The sequence below is a fragment of the Parasteatoda tepidariorum genome, chromosome 1 (assembly GCF_982258835.1).
Source record: "Parasteatoda tepidariorum strain Cologne lab strain chromosome 1, Ptep-v5.0, whole genome shotgun sequence".
Taxonomy (NCBI): domain Eukaryota; kingdom Metazoa; phylum Arthropoda; class Arachnida; order Araneae; family Theridiidae; genus Parasteatoda; species Parasteatoda tepidariorum.
The window spans coordinates 104,155,786-104,175,179 of record NC_141755.1 but is presented as its reverse complement, the minus strand read 5'-3'; the positions used below and the strand labels follow the sequence as shown (position 1 = coordinate 104,175,179).

Sequence of the window (19,394 nt, the reverse complement as noted above, 5' to 3'; positions counted from 1 at the left end):
AGAACTTGCTTTTTTACTAGCGAAACTACCCTTATTTCTAAAGTTGAATTTGAGAAGGTACCGCTAAACAGTAGTAAATTTACCCTGGACAGACCACTGGCTAGTTATCAATGAAATACATTGTAATGATTTGTATTTAAGAAATTGCGACAAAATATTTTATGGAGTAATCTTTATTTTAAAAAGTGCACCAGAAAATCTCTTGTTCCCAAATCATAATTTCAAGAAAATTGTAAATCTCAGTTGAATGCATTCAAATAGTTTTTTTTCATAAGTGTCAATTCCTTCCACTCAATTAGTTATAAATTTGGTTATCTTTGTAATAAATAGTTTAAACAAGAAAGACTCGGTTCATAATTTAGAAAAAGGCTCTTACATGTATCCAACCAATTGTAATGAGATCGTGTTTATCTTGATACAAGAAAACATCTTCTTCGTCATCCGTAAAGCAAGAGTCGGCAGTTCCACTTTGTTTTGGTATGATTAAATGCGTCACCACCAACTGATTGTGAGACTGAAAAAAAAATGTACAATAATATTTGAGATATCACAATTTTGAAATGCTTCTTTTAACCAATTTAATAAATTTCTAAAAACATGGAGTTACAAATTTATAAGATAGAATAGATCGATAAGATAGATCAATTTGATAGATAGATAGATCAATAAGATAGAATGTTCAAAGAAAGCTACTAGCACAGTACAGTCAGGGTATCTGTTACAATTTAGATTTTTAAATTCATGAGTTTCCATGAATAATTCCAAGAATTTTTCATGACTTACGGAAGTTACCATTTTATCCGACAAAAACACAACAATAAATTTAAATAAGCATTATAATAACATTAATTGAAATGATAGATATAACCAAAACTGCTATAATCTGCGCCCGTTATTGATTTTAAACTTTAAAAAACAGAGTAAAAAAAAAAGAGTTGAAGCAATAAACTAGCTGAAAAAAATACACAAAAGCAAAAAATTAAATACAGTCAGATACATTTAATTATTTAAAGTTATTTCTTAAAAGTAAGTGTAATATAAAAAGCCTAAACTAGAATTTTAAATTAATAAAATAAATAAAATAATTCTGAAAAATCACGGAAGTTTAAAACATAAATTTAAAAAATAATTCACTCTAGAAATGATGATCTTTCTTTCATCTTTTGAAAGAACAACATAATTTTTAAAGACTAGAATAAAAACATTTTACGTTTCAATAAAATATGACTGTGAGTGGGGACTTTGTTACAAATTCAGATACTCGGAACACTGTGAAATTCGGAGGAGGAGGGGGGAGAGGTAAATTCCATTTTAAAAATTAGATTTTTCGGCGACCTAAATCCATGACTTTCCATGATTTTTTTTTAAAAAATAGTCAAAATCATGACATTTCATGACAAATTTTGTTCAATTCATGACTTTCCTTGATTTTTATGACTTTCCAGATGAGCGGATACCCTGTACAGTCAAATATTGATATCACATAAATGCATTTCTAGTCAGATAAGGTGACCACTTTCTACAATGGTGAAACACAAAATAAAAAGCACAAAGTAAACATATTTTGAATAATAGGTTAGTTTCTTTAGAAAAAAGAATGAAAAGGAATAATTACCATTTTACCTGTGAGTATTCCACAGGTTTCAATATTGGACTCTGTGTTTCTCTTTGCAATATTTAGAAAAGTTTCAATTCCTTTTGAAGGCACTTTAACAGTTCGAAGGCCATGAGTAAATTCTGTATCAGAATCTAGACTCAAGATAGAACGAGGTTTCGTACTGCGATCAACAGTAGGCAAACTTTTTGAGGATATCCTAAAATAAACATTCACTATAGGATTACAAAAAAAGTCAAAATGAAATTAAAGTTTAAAAAAAATTATTTTGAACCAAATAAAAAAAAAAGATATCGGTACTTTTATTTTAAAGTTTTAAATAAATTAGAATGTTAATAAGAGAAAATTAATTAATTCACGCAATCGAAGATGCACACATACTCGTTGTTTAAATTAAAAACTTACAATTGACTATTAAAACTTGAAATTTAAAAGTTTTTCAAAGGTTAAGAGTTTTGACCACCATAGGAAAACACAAAAGATTTCTCATTAATATTCTAATCAAAGTTCTAAAAAAATAAATGAATAAGTAAATTTCGTTTTGTTCAAAGTTACATTCTTTATTCGAATTTAACTCTAAAAATTAAATTACTACAATAAAAGTCAAAATTAAAGAACTGCAACTTTTTTTTTTGTAAGTATAAAGGAGATAAGATATTTGCTAATTTTTGCTGACAAAAGGAGAAATGAGTCTAAAATTGTCAAAAATATGCCTGCTTAAACAGTTTATGACAAGATGCGTTTTATATATTACAGCAACTAACAATAATAATGGGGTAACTAGAAGGTCTGAGCCCCGTGGCAGAATTGCGGCAACACAGAGACATTGTTGCAGAACGTTTCAGAGTTTTTGCAGAAAGATTTTTCATTTGGGACGGGAAAAATATTGGTTTTCATTTCTGCATAAATTTTCAAAAAATGTTTTCTTTTTTCTGCAGATTTTTTTCAAAGATTCTTGCACATCAGAGAGAAAAGAAATAATCATGATTTTTCTATTCTGATTTGAGATTTTAAAACAAATATCGGTAATGACTGGTTTCAGCTAGAATTTCAAATTAATATTATGAAATAAAAAATTCACAAATTGCGGAACATAAACTTACTTGAGTATCACTTTTTTAAAGAGTCTTATTCATGTGATTTCGTCGTCGATCTTTATTTTGAGAGTTTTTGAACAGATTTTACGATTTTTAATTTATTATCATTTAATTTATTTACGAATATTAATTTGTGTAATGGCTTACAAAGTTTGAAAGAGGAAATAATTAGTGTATTTTTCCACCTACAAAATGCAATATCGTCTATATTAGAATTAAAAAAAATATTACTCTTACAATTAAAAATGTTTATACATTTTTATTCTATAATGTCTTCTGTAAACAAAACGTTTCTGTTACTTTAAATTATTAATTTGTATAATTGAAAGTATCTTTGAGCAAAATATTAGTGCTACGGAAGTTTGACGCAAAAAGCCCAACAAAATTCTGCCACAGGGTGTTTGCGCCCTTCCATGTGCACAGCTATAGTTTGTTCACGTTGGCACTTCCACCTTCTCCGTTGAAGAGGTCATTTCGATGCGGAGTAAGAAGAGAAGCGTCTCCGCGCTTGAAATTGGACAACCCTTAATGCGCGCCAAATGCAAACAGTGAATTAGTTTCAATCACTTACTTCGATTTAATGTCTGCTATTATACCTTTCGTTACTTTAGCTATTTAAATATATTGCAGCATTCAGTCTCAAAAAGGACAAACTATTCACTCAAAAGAGAGAAATATCATCAAATTTATGAAATATTTATTATTAAAAAAGGCACACAAAGATTGCTAAATAAATATTTTTGTCATACGATCGCCAAATAGCAACCTTGTTCAGGATTGCTCACATCCTTCTCCCAAAAATAGCATCATCGGATACCACATGATGAAGATAGAGCCAAGTGCCAACTCTTGGTGAACGAACTATACTTAAGTTAAAAACTGATTGCAACATACACTGGAGTAATATGAGTAGAAGAATCTAGAGATGGCTGCGGTGGTGCAATAAGAGCTGTGGAATCAATAAAGGGCTGCTGTGGTGCAATAAGAGCTGCGGAATCAACAAATGGCTGCTGTGGTGCAATAAGATCTGAAGAATCTAAAGAGGGTTCCAGTGAGGAGGGAGGTCCAATGGCTATTTCCCTGCCATATGCAATTCTCCAATTCTTTTCTTTTTCAAATTCCTTTCTAAGTTTTTCCCTTTCTTCCTCTTTCTTCAGTCTTAACTGCTCTTCAGCTAATATTTTATCCTGCATAAAAACAAGTAGTATAAAAAAAAAATTTAAAGCCAATTCCTACTTATATCAACAAAGAAAAATTTTATTTTAGTTACTATTTATTACATAATTACAATTCTATCTCCCATATAAAACTAAAATTAATGAATTAAGATTTGAAAAAACTGTATTAACATCAAGTTTCATTCATTACAAGTTTTAAAAAAATGTATTCGAACTTGAATAAAAAATATTTAATAGACGATTGAAAATGCGAACAAAATATAGAATATATATAGAGAGAGAATGTAAACTAATAGTAGGAATTGAAAAAAAAAGGCGGTTGGTATCAGACAAATATAAAAGTATACATTTGGTTATTTGGACCACACGTGCTATCACGTAATGTTCTTTATTGAATTTATCTGCGACAGAGAATATAAAATAATTTAATATTTAAATGTGCGCAATAAACTATTTTTTTTTTTGTTCAAATAGAGTTATAAGGCATAAATTATCACTGATGTTATTTTTAAAATATATGAGAAACTGAATCACTTATAGTAAAATTTAAAATAATGACTAATGCTTAACCCATCAGAAAATTCCATTTCGTTTTTCGCTCCTCCCTATTTAATGAATGAATTAATATTTGAAAAAACTGTAGTGAGAGTGTGAATTAATAGTAGAAATTGAAAAAGCAATTCTGTTATGCAGGAGTTATAAGCTAATAAAAAAAAATAGCTCTTTGGCAATGTTTCTGCCATTTTGCAATGCACCAGGAAAAGTCTCCAGTATTTTATTAACCAGACACTTTTTAGGCTTATCTCAATCAGCCTATTATTATCAGCCTTTAGGCTAAATAAAATGTGTGCTAAAAAATACTCAATCAGACTAATTATACTAAGGTGTGATGCCGTATACAGTAGAGCGCCGATTATCCGAACTGCTCGGGACCGAACGTGGTTCGGATAATGAAAAGTTCGGATAATTGGAAAGTTGTTTAAAATCAAGTTTAAATGATTATTATTTGTGCACTAACTTCCCTTCACACTTTTTCTAGGCTTGGAACTGGCAGTACTATCTAAAATAGCTCTGGCGCAATTAAAAGTTTTTTTTTCTTCAATTTTTAAGTATTTTTTATTTATTTTTTTTAAAACTTTTTTTTCGTTTTGAATTATTTTTATCATATTTCAGCTTTTCATAATTTTTTTTATCAATTTCTGATTTTACCACATTTTTCTTCATTTTCCATTGCAAAAGAAATTCAGCAAAGACTTTTGTTTCAAAGAAGATATTCTTTTTTGAGCATCCGTATCCCTTATTCTTTTTAAATAAATCAACTGAACTGGATCAACATCATTTTGACGTTTTAGCCAATTTATTGCAATATCTAATGAATTGCCTTCTTCTATATGAGATGGTCCACTATCTTGAATTTGATCACTTACTTCCTCCTCTTCGTCTGTGGAGTTCCAATTTTCATTCAAAATTTCAACAACAATTTCATCATCATTTAAAATTTGAAATCCAGGGTCATTTTCAGTGTCTCGACACCAGTCTTCTATTTCTTCTGCTGTATAACCTGGCATCTTTTCATCGGGAAGATCAGAACCAGAAGCTTCATCCAGAACCAGAAGCTATCCAGAAACTTCAGTTTCGTTTATTTTTTGGTTAAGAATGTTATTCCAAGGTTTAAGATTCCAAGCACAGTAATCACTAATTAACCATAAGTGATAAGTACGCATCCCCCAATTGTAGAACTTCAGCACATATCTATTCATAAACTCCTTCCTCATTTCAACCATTGTAGACTGTCAAACTGATGATCGCATTTTTGGTCGATAATTTTCAGTTGAAGAGGGCTAAAAGGGTATGTAGGTTTAACTGTATAACAATACATGTATGTATTGGCTACTATAAGAAAACTGCTTAAAAATGTTGTAAATTAAATATGGTCTTCAGATGCAGTAGGTATTATTTATTCTTCGAAATTTAGAAAATTGTCGATAAGTTAAAAAGTATTCTGAACTTCAAAAAAAAAAGAGAGAGAGAGAAGAAGAAGCGAATTTGAACATGGTTCGGATAATAAGGGTTCGGATAATCGGCGCTCCACTGTACTTTTTAAAAGATTATTTTTAATTCTTTACTAGTCTAAGCTTATTGCAAGATTAATAAATTAGGCTAAATGGATGAAGTATAGTCTAATTAGGCTAAAATTATATGGAATCACTGCAATATACTAAAATGTCTCAGGCTGATTAAAAAATACTGAACACTTCTCAAATGATCCTAACACATCGTAACAAGATGATGGCTATTAGAAAAAGGCAAAATTATTCAATTAGCCTTTGACATATACAACAGGACAAAATAAGGATATTTTGCTAGTTATACCATTTTTAAGTGTAACCAATTTTTAGAAAAAAATTCACTGTTTTGTAGGTATATCAGGAAAATTTAAATGAAAATAAAGACAATATTTTATTTATTACATGCAATTTTTCATCAGAAATCTTTGATTTCCTTGCTTGTAAAATATTAATTATTAGATTTTTAACCTTCCGTTAGTCGCGCGCACCTCACAGGTGCATCCCAACTGCACTTCCACCTCCTTTGCCGTCAATAGATTTTTCCGGGGGTCGAGCCTAATGTTATGTTCCTAACTTTGGATTACTCAAATGTCTGTGTAAAACCGACCTTAGAACATGTCGATGGAGAGTTGGAACCGCTCAAATCACCCCTCTGGTGCAGCGCGACCATTGACGCAAGTATTATGGATATAATATTTTTCTGAATTAAATATATATATTTTATCTCATTTTCTGTCCTTCTCAACGTAGCAGGTATAAATGGTCAAGTTATATACACAGAAAATGGTTACGGAGTAAAAAACCGCAGAACCTTCTTGCGTCAATTGGTTGAACATCTTGTGATGGAAGAAGAGATCCGACGCGGGAGCAAGAAAAATTTATCTTCGGTACTTCGCTAAATAAGTTTTTTGATATTTATCTCTCTAAAGAGTCTTAAATTGGTAAGAATTAACTATTTAAACTAGACTAAATTTCATTTGGCTTTCAAAAAATCAGAAACACCTCATAGGTGCAACGCGACTAACCATGTCGGAAACAAGTGCGCGACTAACGGAAGGTTAAACAAAAAATATCATTAAATGAGGATTTCACTAAAAATAAGACATTTTTATAACAAATAGTTGTACAAAATTTTAAATTAATATGTTAAATAAAAATAACTAGTTACTGTTATTGACAATTCTGAGACTGGTACTTTTTTGGGTATGATGCAAGAATTTTCCAGGTTTTTGTAAAAAATTTCAATTTTCCCTCACTGTATCCTTTCTTCTTAGAGTCAAAATAAAATTCCCTCACATTTACAGGTTTTCCTTCTTCTTCCTGCCCCATGGAATTCTGATTTTAAAATGATTTCAAAAAAATTTTCGACATTAATAATGTGAGGCATTTCTTTTGAAGCCTATCTCTAAATATTGTAAATTTTACAATGTAAAGTGTGCCAAAAAAGATGCACCCCTTTGAATAACTTTTGATCTAATGATTGGATCTTTACGTTGCAGGACTCAATCTTAATGGTTCAAGGGGGTAAGCCCAAATATGCTAGTAGTACAGACGACATTACGAAGTAACAAAATCAGAGACAATGGATCTAGATTTTTTTAATGGATTAGGATTTCTGACCTCCAAAATACAGGGAGTAGTTGCAATCTGGGAAATATGATCCCCATAGTTTAGTCAGGAGAGCGAATTCTCAGGAACTATTCAACCAATTTTGCTTACATTTTTGTTTGCTATGTAAAATTACATACTTATGCATAAATGAAATAATAAAAAATAATAAATATTTACTAAAATTTATTTTTTGCACAGAATTATCATTGGGCAACTAATTTCATAATTGGGTGCAAAAAATTTTCATTTCGCTTAAAAAGTTCTAGAGATAGGGCAAAATATACAAAAAGTAAAATTAACATTGAAGGGTCCAAACTTTCGATTGTTCTCCTGGCCAAACTATGAGGACCTTATTTCCCAAATTGCAGCTACCTCCCATATTGTGGCGGTCAGAAATATAAATCTGTTAAAAAAAAGAAGTTTATTCAGAGAAAGTATGTTTTTCTGTCTGATTTCATAACTTGAAATACCTCCTGCTCTAATTAATTAGCATATTTGACATTAATCCTCTTGAACCATTAAGATTGAGTCGTAAAAGGTAAAGATCCCATCATTAGATCAAGAGTTATTCAGGGTGGTTCCTTTTCTTAGAGCACAAAACAAAACTAAACTCAGCGGCGCGACAGCCCATAGAGGGCCAAGGCCTACTGTGCCCATCTCAGTTTTCTTGACCTTGGGCTCCGGGGTGCAGGAGCAGATGTTCCGGTCAGGTGGTCAACCGAGCGCGGAACCCCCAGTGTTTAGTCCCCAAACATGCTTGGTACTTATTTATCGACCCACTGAAAGGATGAAAGGCTGAGTCAACCTTGCTCGGCCCGAGGATCGAACCAGGGACCTGTGGCACGACAGCGCGAAGCGCTACCGCTCAGCCACCGGGCGTCTCTTGATTATATTAGCCACTATAAAAACAATCTATACATAATTTTATACACATTCAAGACTGAGTTGCTCATTCTATTTTTTTGAATTAATAATTACCTTTTTTAATTATGTAAAAAAATTAAATTAATTATAATTTTGAATTAAACTATTATTTAAAAAGGTTATTGAGTGCACTTTTTAGATTTAAATAAAAGTTATTTATGAAAGCATATTCTACAAAACATTATTGATAATATCAAAGTTATACAAGATATGAAAGAATTTGCGACAAAAAGATGAAAATAAAAATAAAAGAAAAAACATAACAGTGTATCATCTCATTAGAGCACTATGGGTTTCAAAAATAAAAAAAAATTCTTACAATTATAAAATGGTCATAATTTTATATGTATTAAAAAATAATGACAACAAAATGCACACGGTGTATTTCTGACAAAAAAAAAGTAGCAAATGGTTAGCTACACCTTTCTTTCATTCCTGGAGCCTTTGAAAAAAATTTCCACGTCATTCTTCTTTAAATTCGTGGTTTAAGTAAAGGAAGAAAACAACAAAACATAATAGTATGCTAGCAAAAAGAGAACGAAAACAATGCTTATTAATCAGCAAAATAAAATTAAAATATCATTTTTGGTCTAAAAAATTATCACAAAAACAATTCAAAGTAGAGGAATTTATTTTTGAAGTTTCCCTTATAACAATAGCACAAATGCATTCATTTAAAATTTTTACCTGCTCTTGTTTCCATTTTTCATATTTTTTTGTATAAGATTCAGTTATAGCAGCTTTTACTTTCATGGCTACATCAAAAATTGATTCCAATTTCTGAAATAGAACCATTTAATGTAGGCATCCACCAACCAATTAATTAAATTAGGGGTGCACAACCTGTGGCCCGCGGGCCAAATACGGCCCTTCAACTACTGAAGTGCGGCCCGCGAGAGCTTCTAAACACAATAAAAAATTTTAAAAAATGGCAATTTTTAATCGCACTTTTAAGTCATCACGTTTTGACACAATCAATTTTAACAGATTTAGTAAATGTACAAATGTACGTTTAACGCGCTTTCTTTAAGCCGATTTTATCGTAAATATAAATGATTTTTTTAAACAGTTATTTCTGCTTTTCTACATGATTTCGAAAATCACGTATTTTTATTACGACGCGAGTTTCAGATCGCAAATTTAAATAATCACTTTTCGTGCACTTTATTTGTGACGATTTCATCTTAAATCTAAGTGATTTTTTATCTTTTTTTTTTGCAATTCTTTCTTCTTTTCAACAAATTTTTTGGGCAGTTATTGCGATGCGTTCCCACGTATTATAAAAAATTCCAATTATTCTATTACGACATGCAAATTTTAAATCATGCATTTGACGCGCTTTATTCTTGCTGAGTTCAGCATAAATATATTTTTTCCCAATTATTTCTATACTTTTCCACGTGATTTTGATGATTCCTTTATTTAACTATGATGTTATTACGACACGTGATTGTTAATCGCGCAATTAAATAATAACTTTTTGATACGGTATTATGGTACAATTTTATCGTAAATCCTAGTTATTTTTCAATCGTTTTTATTTTCTCAACGAATATGATTTGGTCGAATGTGGTAACGAATTGTGATTTGATCAAAAACCAAATATTCGGCAAAAAAAAAAGAAGAAAAAATCGACTGAATGCCGTACACTTGGGGTCAAATAGCAAAATCTTTAAGCAGCATAGCAACACTGAAACTAAAATTTCAATGCTCAGAATAATATTTCCTGGAAAAATGTATTCCTAAATTAACACTAAAAAATAAGGCCAATCAAGAACGTTTTTGAAAATGTCGAAAAGCGAAACAGAGAACATAAAAATCAATCTTAATTTTTGATAAATTTATTTAAAGCTGAACATCTCAGTTTTTCAATTACCAGAAAAAGCCAAGAAAAAAGAATTAAGTCAACAGAAATGCTATTAAAAATTACTGCGTTATAATGAAAACGTCTAAAAAAAGTTTTTTTTATTTAAAGAAAATAAAAAGATAGAAAAAACGTTCTTAATTTTTTAAAAGAAAATCTTATGCCGAAAATCTCAATTTAAAATTTTCTCATTGCCATAATTTTAGAAGAAAAATGCTGAATCATAATAAAAATGCCTAAAAAAAGAAAAACAGAAAAAACAAATTTTTCTTAGTTCCTGAAACAAAACTTTAATACTGAAAATCACACTTTTCTATGTTACTGGCTATTTATATTACAGTACAGGGAAAGAGTGATAATAAATTAATAGTATGAGACGCTCTGATAAAATGCTGTGCTATAATAAAAACAGCAAAAAATGGAGAGAAAAAATCCTTCTCAAATCTCAAAGTATCGAAAAAATGACAAAATTGACTTGGCTGATTAAAATTTTTTTTTTTTTAAAAAAAAGTAATATCTATAAAAATTCAAAAATAAAAAAAAACTTAGAAAAAGACATTTCTAAAAAAATTCTGCCGAATATTTGACTGATCATTCAACCAACTGAATTTTTCACAGAAAGGCCAAATACTCGTTACATTTCTCCCTAATTTAAATGCAATGTTATTGCAACTTGAGAAATTCATAAAATGGGGGAAAACGTGAATTTTTAAACTGCTCACTGTTTGTAGTTTAGATTTCTATTTTTTGTTGCTTACCTGATCTTTCTCGATAACAAAAAAGGAAAATGTTTACGACATAAAAAAATCTAATAATTAATAAAACAAAATAATAAAGTACATTACAAAATAAGCATTGAATTTTATTTTGAACTATCACAGTTTTGTTTTTATTTTAGGCTTTTGTTTAAAACCTATAAATTTTCTTCAATTAAAATATTTAATTTGAATTTATATTACTTAATTATGACTAAACTTTTTCCTACTTTCATTCTGTGGGCATTGCAGTTTTTTCTTATTTATTAGAATTTAATTCTAAAATGAATTTTCGTATTGCATGATATGATAAAAAAAAACATTTCTTTTCTTCAATGTTTATTTATTTTGATAAATCTATTGTTCATATGATAAAAATAGCAAGTTTTTTTTTAGTAAAAAAAAAGTACAAGTTTTTTTATTTTTGAATGAGTCATTATACTACTAAGTTATTGATATTACTAAGTTTATTGATAAAAAAAATGGAACGCTAATGTTTAAATAAATATTACTACATTTGTCATTAACATGTCTAAATACATGTGCGGCCCTTCATTAGCCAACCTGCTGTCCAAGTTGCCCTTCACTCAAAAAGGTTGTGCACCCCTAAATTAAATGAACAACAATTTATCTGAAACATAAATATTAATTCCAAGGAACGATTGAATATGGTGCAGTTTGAACTCTAAAACAATTTCAACAGTACATTTGAAGATGCATTAGACTACCTTTATAATGCAAACCTTGGAACACGAGGCTTTACATCATACAGAATTTTGTTGTTAACTAGATCATTTTATGTATCAACATTAAGCTAAACAATTAACTATTGCTACATATATCTGGAAAATATAACATTTGAACGTTTTTAAAGAATTTTTTGTTTAATTCAAATTATTTAAAACCTGTGCACTTAAGTATTTCATATTTGCAAGGAAAAAAAACTAAAATTATATTATCAAGAACATTAGAATTAACATCAAAAATGTAGCAATGTTGATTTGCTTTAGAGATTGTGATCACACTTAGCAAATAATGTTTCTTGCAGACAGTGAATAGTATGGCTCATGACCACTATCAGAAATTTCTTCAATATGATTTTCATTGTTTATACCTGCAAAATCAATATGATCTATGGAGAATTGTGCTTCATAGAATTGCATTATAATGTAGAGATTATGAACATAATGTGAGTATTTTTATTACGAAAAAAAGGAAAACTAAACAAATTGATCTGATTTTTAATCTTTTCTATATTATACCTTTATTTAAAAAAACAAACTTAGATTATAGCATCATTGGTTCATGCACTAGGCAAGGTGCCTTACTGCATTTTGTCAACAAAAAAATGTGTATGTTCATAGTTTATTTTACAAGTTTTTAATTCATTAAAGTGTTGTGGTTAAATATTTTTCAAACAGCAAGCATTTCACAAACAAGGATTCAAACAGGCATTCATCAAATTTTAAAAATCTAATTTCACCCAAACAAGATTTCTTTTGTAAAACTTTATAGAAATCACATTTACAAGAAGTGGTTATAGCAAAAGTTTTGCAATGAAATAGAGTTTCTCCTATGCTGAGTAAAGGGATTTTTCTTGTAAGGCAATAATCTATTTTAAATTGGCTGGGTAAAAAAAATTATTAAAAAACCTCAGAGGTAAAAAAGTTGGAATTCATAAAATATTAGTATGGTTATTCTGTAATTTGTAAAATTGTGAGCAATAATCATCTAAATATTTGTAGAGTAATTATATACAATATTGTATGCTAATTGCTGATAAAACGCAAATTTTACCGAAATACCAAAGTTATTAAAATTTTTAATTTAGCAATAATTTCACATTATCTTTGGATAGTTTACTTATTCAAAAAAAAAATGGAGCTTTTAATAACTTATTTGTTACAGAAACATATATTAAGATAATCTTTTTTTTAATGGATATACTTCGTATAATACTTATACTTTGTATAAGGCTAACATACATTTTGATGAATGCTAAAAATCTTAAATTTAGATGAAGGAATAAGAAAAGTAGCTCAAACTTGCACCCTCTTTTTTTCTAAAAAAAAATAACGATAGTAGGACTTCCAACAACTAAATTAAATTAAATTTATCAGCAGCTGTTTTTATTCCAGGGAATGTAGGTTTATAAATTATATCTCATAAAAATACCTGCAAAATGATATCCTGTCTAAACTTTAATTTTTAAGTGGTAAAAAAAAGGAATGTTTCTAACTGGAATGGTTTTTAAAATAAATGCAACATAAGAGAAATTTACCTTTCTAGTCTCAAATTTATCCTTGTCAGTTAAAGTCCGATATTCTGGATGCTTAGGTATCTGCTCCACAAACAACCTTTGTGTTAAAATAAATATATTTTATTAAAATATAAATATATACATAGTTTTTATATTTTATAGACAAATAAAATGAAAAATGAATAGGCTATTCAAACATAAAAGACCATAAAAATTCATGAAAAATGTATTAATGAAAATTAATGAATATTGAAATTGGTTGTCATCGTTAAATTACAAAAGTCTTAAATAAAAAAGTAGGTTTTAAAAAGTTTTTCTTCTTTTATTACCTGGAAAGTTACAATGAAAGTCAAACAATATTCTTCACTGAGCTTAGTCACAAAATGCTACTAATCACACACATGAAATTCTCCTGATATATTCAAGTGCTTGTCTTTAAAGTACTGAAAAGCCCTCTTGTTTCTTAATTGTTTCAAAATTTTTTTTAATTTTTTTGCAAATAAGATGATAAGGGGCAATAACAAAAGATTAAATTTGAATCTCTGGATATATATGTTTGTGTGTGTATATATATACAGTGAAACCTCCAGTTATAGACACTCCTGCAAAACGGATATATTTGTAATTCCCCGAGAATCTTCTATGAATAAACTATTATGTACATTCTCCGCAAAGCGGACACTCCCGTATCCGTACGCGGACAGCCATTTTGGCCATGAAACATTATTTTCAATCTCTTCAAACTGGACACTACATTTTCTAAATCGGAAAAAAAAAAACTATTTCTGCTTTAAATTGCAAGGGAAAAAATGCGACTTTTCATTATTGTTAAAGCATGTAAAGTTTTTGCCTTATCCATAACTAAAAGTATTGTTAAGCTATTTCACTACTAAACAATCAATCTTTCTCCTCTGTCACCTTGCCTTATGGAAAGGAAAGAAAATGATACTGCTTTCCTGAAATTATTCCGACAGCGGCATCTTTTGATCTTTTCATCTGGACCACATAGGTTATAAGACCCCTCAAGTTGAAATGACATCTGAAATGCTCTCAATGCTTCTTCCCCATTGAAAATTTCTTTAATTTTTCTTATCAATTTGAAGACTGTATTTAACACAGTTGGGATAAAAAAGAGAACAAAAGTATAATCTTTGAGGTGTTCATATAAATGAAACATTTATTCAGACACTTGATAGCTGATGAATTGTGAATAATTAACTCCATAGGTCCTCATGACTTACAGGTATGCATTGCTTTTTTATTCTTTGAATCCTGGGAGGTTTACTTTCAAGAAGGTATTATCCACGCTCCCTATCAAATGATAGGTAGGTGTAAGGGAATGTGAACCTAATAATTAAAACCAACTAAAAACTAAAAGCAGCTACTCGGTATCATATGTGGTAAGTTAAAATCCGAAGTGAAACTTTTAGAAATACGAACTGAAACTTAAATGTTAGCGCATGCGCGCATCCATTGGATAACCTCCCCCAAATACTTCTAGATTAGTTGGCTTTACGTACGAGATCTGGATGTAAGATGTTATGTTTGTCTGCTTGTTAATTGTATACCATTGTTGATGTTTTGTTGAATAAAATATGTTATTAAATAGTGCTGGTATTATCCTGGACCTTCTAAACAGTGACATTTAATGGCATCCCTGCCGGGATGATACATTACGAATTAAAGTAAAAAACGAAAGCACTACGTAAGCCAGCAAAACAACTACGCATTAAGTTAAGTTAAGATGGAGGCTTCTAAACAAGCACGTACTGCATTACGAACATCTTTTACGAGAACTGCAAATAGGTTGGAAGCCCTTATAGCAGACACAGCTCTAGATTTCTTAGAAATAGAAATTTATTTGGAACGAATTAAGGAAAAAAATCATCTATTACGACAATCACAAGACGAACATTTGAAACTTATGCAGAGTCTGAAATGCAGCCCAGACGATTATACTACGGAATTCGAATCTTCTGAGGATTATTACGATAAGTTTTCAGCTCTAAAAGTTAAAACAAATAAGGTATTAGCGGCCAAGGACAAAATAGTAAACACCGCCGTTAATAACGTTTCCGAAGGAAGTGCCACTACGAACAGCTATAAGTTACCCGAATTGGAATTAATTAAGTTTGACGGGGATCCAAGGAATTGGCAGTCTTTCTGGAATCAGTTCGAAAAAATTCACAAAGACGAGAGAATGGATGATAGAGACAAATTCTCCTATTTACTGCAAGCCACTACGCCTTCTTCAAAACCGAGAAGAATATTAGAAACGTTCCCCCTTACAGCCGAACACTATAAACAAGCCGTGGAATATTTAAAAGAAAGGTTTGGCAACGAAAGTGTATTGATCCAGATTTATATCAAGGACTTACTGAAGTTGGTAACTGCTGATAAAACAAAAACTGACTTATCTGCCCTATACGATGAACTACAAGGAAAATTACGAGCCCTACAAGTCCTTGGACTAACGCAAGATAAGTATTCAGATTTTTTGTATCCGTTAGTTGAATCAGCAATACCACCGGATTTATTAATAGTGTACGAAAGACAAAGAAATCAGTTTGAAAAAAAGGGTAAGTCTGATTTAGACTTAATAATAGATTTCTTAAGAATTGAAGTAGAAACTGAATCAAAACTAAAACTGGCAAAAGAATTTTCATGTGATAAATACGTGCCTAAGAGAAATAATTTTGATAAGCATAAAAACAAGTATTCAGTTCCTACTTCGCATGAATTATTTACTGCAAATAGTAAATTTAAGAATAATGAACATAAGTCTATAAGAGTAAATAATTATGTATGTATTTTTTGTGATAAGTCGCATGCATCAGAGAGTTGTAAAGAAACAGCTTCTATGTCTTTAGAAAATAAGAGAGATATCATTAAGAAAACTAATGCTTGTTTTGTTTGTTTAAAAAAAGGACATAGAGCCAGCAATTGTAGGTCGAAACATGTTAAATGTTCAATTTGTAAAAATAGACATTTTGAAATATTATGTCCAGATAATCCGAATAATAAGATAGAACATGTTTCTACGGAAGAAAACCACGAAAATAAAACAAACACCTTAAGTAATCAATTACAACTCTCGGATGTATTGCTCCAAACTTTGGTCGTAAAAATATATAATGGTAAGAATTATAAGTTAATAAGAGCAATTGTAGACCAAGGTTCACATCGTAGTTATTTATGTAACGATGTTGCTAATTATATGAACTTAAAACCAATAAGTGAAGTGAAGTTAAAACAATCATTGTTTAGTGGTATAGAAACTTCTGAAAGTATTCATAATGTGTATTGTATAGAATTAAGTAGCGTTGATCATAAATGTAAATATAAATTTCAAGTGTTAAGTCAAAATAAGATTTGTTCTGATATTAAACAAATTCCATATGGGCCATGGATTAGAGAGTTAAATAATTTGAATATTCGCTTAAGTGACTTAGAACGGAAAAGATACTCTGTTGAGAAAGAAATAAAATTACTAATCGGAGCAGATATTGCGAGTAAAATACTGACAGGAAAAATAATAAATTTAAGTTCAGGCCTGTTGTGTATAGAAACGAAGCTCGGAAATTGCTTATTAGGCAGTTATTTATGCGATACGCCTACAACTACGAATGAAGCTTCTCTTTTTATTTCTTCTCTACTTATCAATGAAAGAGAAATCGCAGATTTATGGCGGCTTGATTTATTGGGTATCTCCGATCCTACGATGAGTCAGAATAAATGCGAATTAGAAAAAGAAACTCTTAAACATTTTGAGGAGACAATTAAAGTCAATTCTATGGGAAGATATGAAATCGCGTTACCTTGGATTACGGATAGTTCGCTTTTAACCAGTAATAAAAATATTGCACTTAAGAATGCGAATAATTCCAAAAAGAAATTAATTGCCTCAGGAAATTTTAATGCTTATTGTGAGGTTTTTGAAAATTGGTTATCTCTGGGAATTATTGAAATTGTGTCGGATAATAAATTGGAAAATGTTCATTTTTTGCCTCATAGGCCAGTGGTTAAAGAAAATTCAAGTACTAAAATAAGACCTGTATTTAATGCTAGTGCTCGAATTGCAGGTAAACCGTCATTAAATGATTGTTTGGCCAAGGGACCAAATTTAATCGAAATAATTCCATCGATTCTCAATAAATTTCGTAAGAATAAAATCGGTGTGACCTCAGATATTGAGAAAGCCTTTTGTATGATATCTATTCACCCGAAAGACACCGATTTTTTAAGGTTTTTTTGGTATGATAAAAACAATTCGGATAAATTGATAGAGTATAAACACAAAAGACTAGTGTTTGGTTTAACCACTTCACCCTTTTGTTTAGCCTTTACGTTACGATATCATTTAAATAGAGTTTCAGATCATTTAAGTCATACTGCTGAAATTCTTAAGAATTCCTTTTACGTTGATAATTGTGTGACTAGTTTAAGTTCAGAAACCGAAACTCGAAATTTTATTTTGGAATCGCAAGCGATAATGGCACAGGGTCTTTTTAATTTACGAGATTGGCAGACCAATGCATCTGATTTGATAAATAATTCTGATAAGAAAGATGTGTCCGTGTTAGGTCTCAATTGGAATACGGAAGGTGATACGTTATCTTGTAAAATAGAACCTGTTGATTATTCTGAACAATTAATTACGAAAAGATTTGTATTAGCAATGGCTCATAGGGTATTTGATATTATTGGATATACAGCTCCTGTTATGTTGTTGCCTAAGATAATTTTGCAGGAGACTTGGAATTTAAAATTAAGTTGGAATAATGAAATTCCAGATAATTTGGCAAAGAGATTTAAACTCTGGCTCTCTCAGTTACATTTATTAGAGGACATTAAGATTCCTAGATGGCTAGAATATGAACCATCTAATGTTGTATATAGTGTACACTTATTTTGCGACGCCAGTAAATTGGCTTACGGATTTTGTATATTTTTAAGAATTGTTGTTAATGATATTGTTAAAATTCATTTGGTCAATGCTAAAAGCAGAGTAACTCCTCTAAAGCCACTTACTATTCCTAGGCTGGAACTACTAGCCTGTTGTATAGGAGCTAGATCGCTGTCATCCATACTTAAAGACCTTGCTCTCCTTGAAGTTCAAATTTATTGTTGGACTGATTCGACCACAGCTCTGAGTTGGATTAAGCGTAATTTAAATTGGGGATTATTTGTATATAATCGCGTTAAAGAAATTCGCTCAGAAACTTCTCTCACCATGTGGCGCCACTTGCCAGGTAGCTCGAACCCTGCCGATCTTGCATCACGTGGCTGCACTGCTGAACAGTTAATCAAACGTCGTTGGTGGGAGGGACCGATTTGGCTCTACGATAAGGAAGAAAACTGGCCTAAATCGGAAGAAAACCCAAATGAAGAATTGGTTAATTCAGAGCTGCGTAAAACGGTAATAATTGCTTTAAATACGGATGATAGTGATCAATACTGGTATTGTAAATATTTTTCATCATATAAGAAAACTTTAAGGATGATAGCATGGATATATAGATTCTTTTATAACTGTAAACATAAAGATAAAAATTTGTCTAAGGTTTTAAGTGTAGATGAACTTTGTAAAGCTGAAATTTCTCTGATGTTATTAATTCAAAAGGATGGTTTTAAAGATGTAAATGATAATAAACTTAAGCAATTAAGACCATTTGTTGACCAAAATGGTGTTATAAGAGCTAAAACCAACCTTGATTATCGTGATGATACATCAGATTTCATTCATCCTATTATTTTACCTAATAATCATCCTGTAGTAAAATTGTTAATTTTAAGTTATCATGTTGATTATTTACATGCTGGTATTTCTCTTTTGATGTCTCACTTAAGAGAAAAATATTGGATTTTGAAAAGTCGAAAGACTATTCGTAATTGTATTAAGCATTGTGTGAAATGTCAAAGATTTAAAGTTAAAAGATGTGAAGTTATGCCAGGAATTTTACCTAGTGATCGAGTAAATGATGCCGCAGTATTTGAGATAATAGGGGTTGACCTAGCAGG

General features: G+C 30.3%; 1 protein-coding gene across 8 annotated transcripts in view; it reads right to left on the bottom strand.

Moving 5' to 3' along the window:
- LOC107437331 (STAM-binding protein-like) overlaps positions 1–19,394 on the bottom strand; it is a 41,516-nt gene that overhangs the window by 15,726 nt on the left and 6,396 nt on the right. For 6 of the 8 annotated variants that reach the window (XM_087149973.1, XM_087149967.1, XM_087149969.1 and 3 more), the window contains 5 exons: positions 13,395–13,470; positions 9,182–9,274; positions 3,607–3,899; positions 1,616–1,814; positions 377–514 (listed from right to left, as the gene is read on the bottom strand). In XM_087149973.1, the coding sequence (XP_087006099.1) occupies positions 377–514; positions 1,616–1,814; positions 3,607–3,899; positions 9,182–9,274; positions 13,395–13,470 (799 nt within the window). The remainder of the gene's footprint in view (positions 1–376; positions 515–1,615; positions 1,815–3,606; positions 3,900–9,181; positions 9,275–13,394; positions 13,471–19,394) is intronic. The other 2 variants (XM_087149994.1, XM_087149990.1) reach the window with 1 other exon arrangement.